This window comes from Octopus bimaculoides, chromosome 3 (assembly GCF_001194135.2).
Source record: "Octopus bimaculoides isolate UCB-OBI-ISO-001 chromosome 3, ASM119413v2, whole genome shotgun sequence".
NCBI lineage: Eukaryota > Metazoa > Mollusca > Cephalopoda > Octopoda > Octopodidae > Octopus > Octopus bimaculoides.
In genome coordinates this window covers 69,471,606-69,476,146 of record NC_068983.1, presented here as the reverse complement: position 1 = coordinate 69,476,146, position 4,541 = coordinate 69,471,606, and the positions used below count along the sequence as shown (strand labels likewise).

Genomic DNA, 4,541 nt, shown 5'->3' with positions numbered 1-4,541 from the left:
AATTTTTTTTTTCTAATTCTTTAAAAAAAAATAATAAAGCTTAAAAAAAGATCTTTTGCATGGGCAAAAATCAGTTAATAAAGTTTCCGATATAGAACAGTTTCATGTGAAAGGAACTGCCAAAACTCAGAATTCACGCTCTCTTCAAGGCGTTCGAACTTATACTTTAAATCAGTGGTTCTTAATTTTTTTACTATCACGCCTCCCCTAGGAATTTGTCGTTCTCTCCACGCCCCACTTGCATCTATAAATAAAATCCCTTCCCAGATTTTAAATAAAATCTAAAATATGTTTTCAGTCTTTTTATTGAATATGAATTAGTCACATTATACAAAATATGTATAATTTTATATATAATCACATTATACAAAAAGTGAGATACTTGACACTGCTTCATAGCAAAAAAAGTTTTTTTTTTATTGAATATGAATTAGTCACATTGTTAGTGAGATACTTGAGACTGTTTCTTAGCTACAAGATCTTGAATGCGTAGTTGAATGCCAGAGAGTGCACAACGTAAGTCCCTTTCAACGTTCAGCCTGTTTCTGTACTTGGTCTTGACAGTAACGAGTATGGAAAATGCAACTTCACAAAGATACGTGGATCCAAACATAGCTAAAATCCGAAGAGCCTGATGTGAGATCAGAGGGTAAACAGGAAGTTACTTGATTCAGAACGTTTCAAGATCCAGTTCTTTGAAGTCTTCCTTAGCTGGAGAGTTGAACTTCAGCTCAAGGAACTCCTCTTGCACTTCATCCAAAACATCAGTCACTTCACACTGAAATGGATTCCTGTTGAATTTCCAAGTTTCATTTTTTTCATCTATGTCTAGGAAGTATCTGATGAATTCTGTTTTCAAGTCAGTTAGATGAGTGATTATTTGTTCCTTTAACTCAGAATCAAAGTTACTGTGAATGAGAGCAGACTCCAAGTAGCTAAAACTGGCTGTATTTCCCCACTGAATTCAATATTTCCAGAGGTCGAGTTTGGCAATGACAGTTCGAATGGTGCCGTGGTACGTGAGAATGTTGATGTTTTCTCCTTGTAGTTTAAGGTCGAGAGCATTCAACGCTTCGAAGATGTCCACCAGACAAGCTAGAGATAGATGAAAGCCTTCAAACTGGAACTTGTCATGGAGATCTGCTTTCTGCAGCAAATCTAGAAATATTGCTACTTCTTCTCGTAGTTCATAAAGCTGTCCAAGCATATTCTCCTTTAATAGCCATCGTACGTTCGTGTGAAAAAGCAATGCTTCATGTTCAGATTCCATATCTTTACAAAACAGTTTAAGGCTCTACATTTAAGATGACTGCTTAAGGCTCCACCTTTAACAAAGTTGACAACCTTGATAGCCACATTCAGGACATTTCTCATTTCAGTAGGCAAGTTAAGGTTCTGGACGCTAAGGCTTCACGATGAAGTATACAGTGTATGCCTACAACAGATGAATTTTTTTTTTCTTTCACCCTAGTAATGAATCCAGACTGTAGAGCAAGCATAGTTGGAGTGCTATCAGTGAACACACCTACTACCGAATCCTAGGAAAGTTGGTTTTCCTGAAAGAAGTTTGATACATCACGAAAAATAACTGCTGCTGTTGTACAACTATCCATAGGGTTACAGCACAACATTTCTTCATTTACACAGTTGCCTGACACAAAACGAGCATATACTAGTAGCTGAGAACATTGAACGATGTCAGTCATTTCGTCACACTGGAGGGCAAAAACAAGAGGATCACTTATTTGGTCGAAAATTAGAGCTTTGATGTTTTGAGACAAGTCGTCGACCTTTCCCTTGACTGTATCGTTTGATAGTGAAATCCAGGAAAGCTTGTTTGCACTGTCTTTCACCAGAACGAGTTCTGCTGCACGGAGTAGACTTGGTTTTATGAGAGACTCTCTGATGTTATGGCTCTTCTTGCTCTTTGCAACCAATGACTATTGAAGTTTGTTGCCCAAATGCCTCACTACCATCCAAGATAGCTTGCTTCAAAGAATGTATTTTTTTTTCTTGTTTCAAAGAATGCCTTGGGCTTATCTGCAAGGGCAGCATGTGTTGTCCTCAAGTGGCATTCCAAGCGTGAGGGTCACATTCTATCATTGTTCAAAATTTTGTAACATATCACACACTGGGGGACTTCTGTGTCACCCTTTTGGAGGGACACGAATCCAAATCGAATATATTTGTCAAGATACTTCCGTTTCTTTGCACTCCATTCGAATTATTTGACGTGCAGAGGACAACACAAATATGTGAACAAAAGATAAGGCACGTGTAAGGTAATGTCAAGGCTCAAGTTAGAACACTAGCCCAAGTTAGAATGGTTGGAGTAAAAAGTTCTGAAAAAAAATTAAAACAAAAAAATTTGGAATAAAAGTTAAATTAAAAGAAAGGTTGTACGAAAAAATTGTACAATAAAATATTCTTTTCTACTCTAGGCACAAAGCCCGAAGTTTTAGGGGAAGAGGCCGGTCGATTAGATCGATCCCAGTACGCAACTGGTACTTAATTTATCGACCCCGAAAGGATGAAAGGCAAAGATTTTCCATAGCTTTTTGTTTTACCTAGTACTTTCTGTAATATTTAAATCTGAATTTTAGTTTAATATTTGGCTTTATATTATAATTTTTTTCTTACAAAAACATTTGCTATATTTTTAACATAAATATTTAATATTAAAAATTTTGGTTTTATTGTTAAAATTCTCTATTTTCCCAATCTATGTTTTAGTAGAACCTGTTACTTTTTGTTTTATTCCTTATTTTTAAATATATCATACTTTTCATCTTGCTAAAATTTTTAAATAATTTTCAATTCTTAAAAGTTTAGTTAATATTTCTAAGTGTGTTACTATAATGATTTGATTATGTTTCAGCATGTCTCTTGATTTTTCAGAATCACATTATTTCATATATATGAAAACTGTGCATCAAACTTGTTTATAATCTATTAACTGAAAAAGATGTTTGTCTTTACACGATAATAATATCTAAGCTTTATACCAGTGGTTCTTAACCTGAGTCTTGTTGTAACTAAAGAAATTACAAAGTAAAGGTAACTGTTAAAGCTACAATTCAGAATTAGTGAGGGTTTTGAAGGATATGAAGTGGGGTCAATAAGTACAGAAAATGGTAAGCGGCGCTATGATAGTAGAATGAGAAAACTAAAGGTATAAAAGGCGATACATTTGCATTCTTTCATAAACTTCTCATTATTTGACCATGTTCTCGTTAAGAGTGTAATAAATATAATTAGAGAAATTCCTGCTTTTTCTCAAGGGCTTGCAACCCCCTTGGAAATTACTGATGCCTCCCTAGGGGGCGTGCCCCTCAAGTTAAGAGTCACTGCTTTAAATAGTTTAAAGTGAATTAAACTGAAGTGAAAAATAAAAGGAATTAGATTAATACCAAAACTTATCTTTTCATGATTTATAAATAAAAAAAAATGCTTAAAACGTTCATTTACTGTATTCGTAGTGAAATACATTTTTTATCATTTTCTTCCGAATTCGGGAGATTTTTTACGATGTAACTAGGATAGTGTTTTCGATTATATCACTTTTGCTCGTCCGTAGATTCTACGGACGTATTAGTGACTTCGTTTTTGAAACCATAAAAAAATAATTGTAATTTTTGCAATTTTTCTGTACTTATTGCGAGAGAAAATTTCATTATCAATTAAGAACCTTAGTTAGTATATAAAATCATTCTTTTGGCTTCGTTTTATTTCTTTTATTTCTTCTTTTTATTGAAAGTTTTTTAAAGATATTTACTGCTGACTAAGTCATACGTATATATTTAATTACGTTCTCATGACCGGCTACTTCGTTCTCGGTTTTGTTATATTTGTTCTTCTTTGTCTAAGTGGAACCAGTTTTATCGTTATCTCATTCTATCGTTATATCATTCTATGTTTTGCATAAGTGTAAATATGAGAATTTCATTCATTTGTTTTCTATATTTATATGCGCTTGATAAGTTGAATTCTGCTATGTTAAAGAATGAAAATAAACATCCAAATACAGTAAGAACACGCATATACCCACGCACGAACGCACACACACACACACACACACACAGTCACTCACTCACTCGCTCGTTCACTGTCAAGCTTGCATGCATGCAAGCATGTATAGATGCACGCACACACATGCAAGTATACACGCATGCCCGCACACTCATTGCATGCACACATACAAACACACACACGCACACACGGCACATAAATTCGCGAAGCGTTCCATATTTTTTAACATAAGCGCAAACGTGGCTGTGTGGTAAGCAGCTTCCTTCCCAATCAAATGGTTCTGGGTTCAGTCTCACGGCGTGGCACTTTGAGCAAGTGTCTTCTATAGCCTCAGGTCGACCAAAGCTTTGTGGGTGGATTTGGTAGACGGAGACTGAAAGAAGTCCGTCGTATATATATTCTTTTACTTGTTTCGGTTATTTGACTGCAGCCCTGCTGGAACACCGCCTTAAAGGGTTTTAGTCGAACAAATCGATCCGAGGAGTTTTTTTTTTTTTTTTTTTTTTTTTTTT

General features: G+C 35.0%; 1 protein-coding gene across 1 annotated transcript; it reads right to left on the bottom strand.

Moving 5' to 3' along the window:
• Nucleotides 1–670: 670 nt before the first annotated feature.
• On the bottom strand, nt 671–1,207 carry LOC106876712 (uncharacterized). Its single transcript, XM_014925382.1, has 2 exons — nt 1,020–1,207; nt 671–908 (listed from the first exon to the last, which is right to left on the bottom strand). The coding sequence occupies exons 1-2, from the start codon at nt 1,205–1,207 to the stop codon at nt 671–673; spliced, it is 426 nt and encodes a 141-aa protein (XP_014780868.1).
• Between the last annotated feature and the right edge of the window lie 3,334 nt (nt 1,208–4,541).

Excerpts from the sequence above, each read along its gene's own strand:
- LOC106876712 (XM_014925382.1), bottom strand. The coding sequence starts at position 1,207 with ATGCTTGGACAGCTTTATGAACTACGAGAAGAAGTAGCAATATTTCTA. Across the intron at positions 909-1,019 it reads GAAAACATCAACATTCTCAC|TAACTTTGATTCTGAGTTAA; the intron begins GTACCACGGCAC and ends TCTCATTCACAG.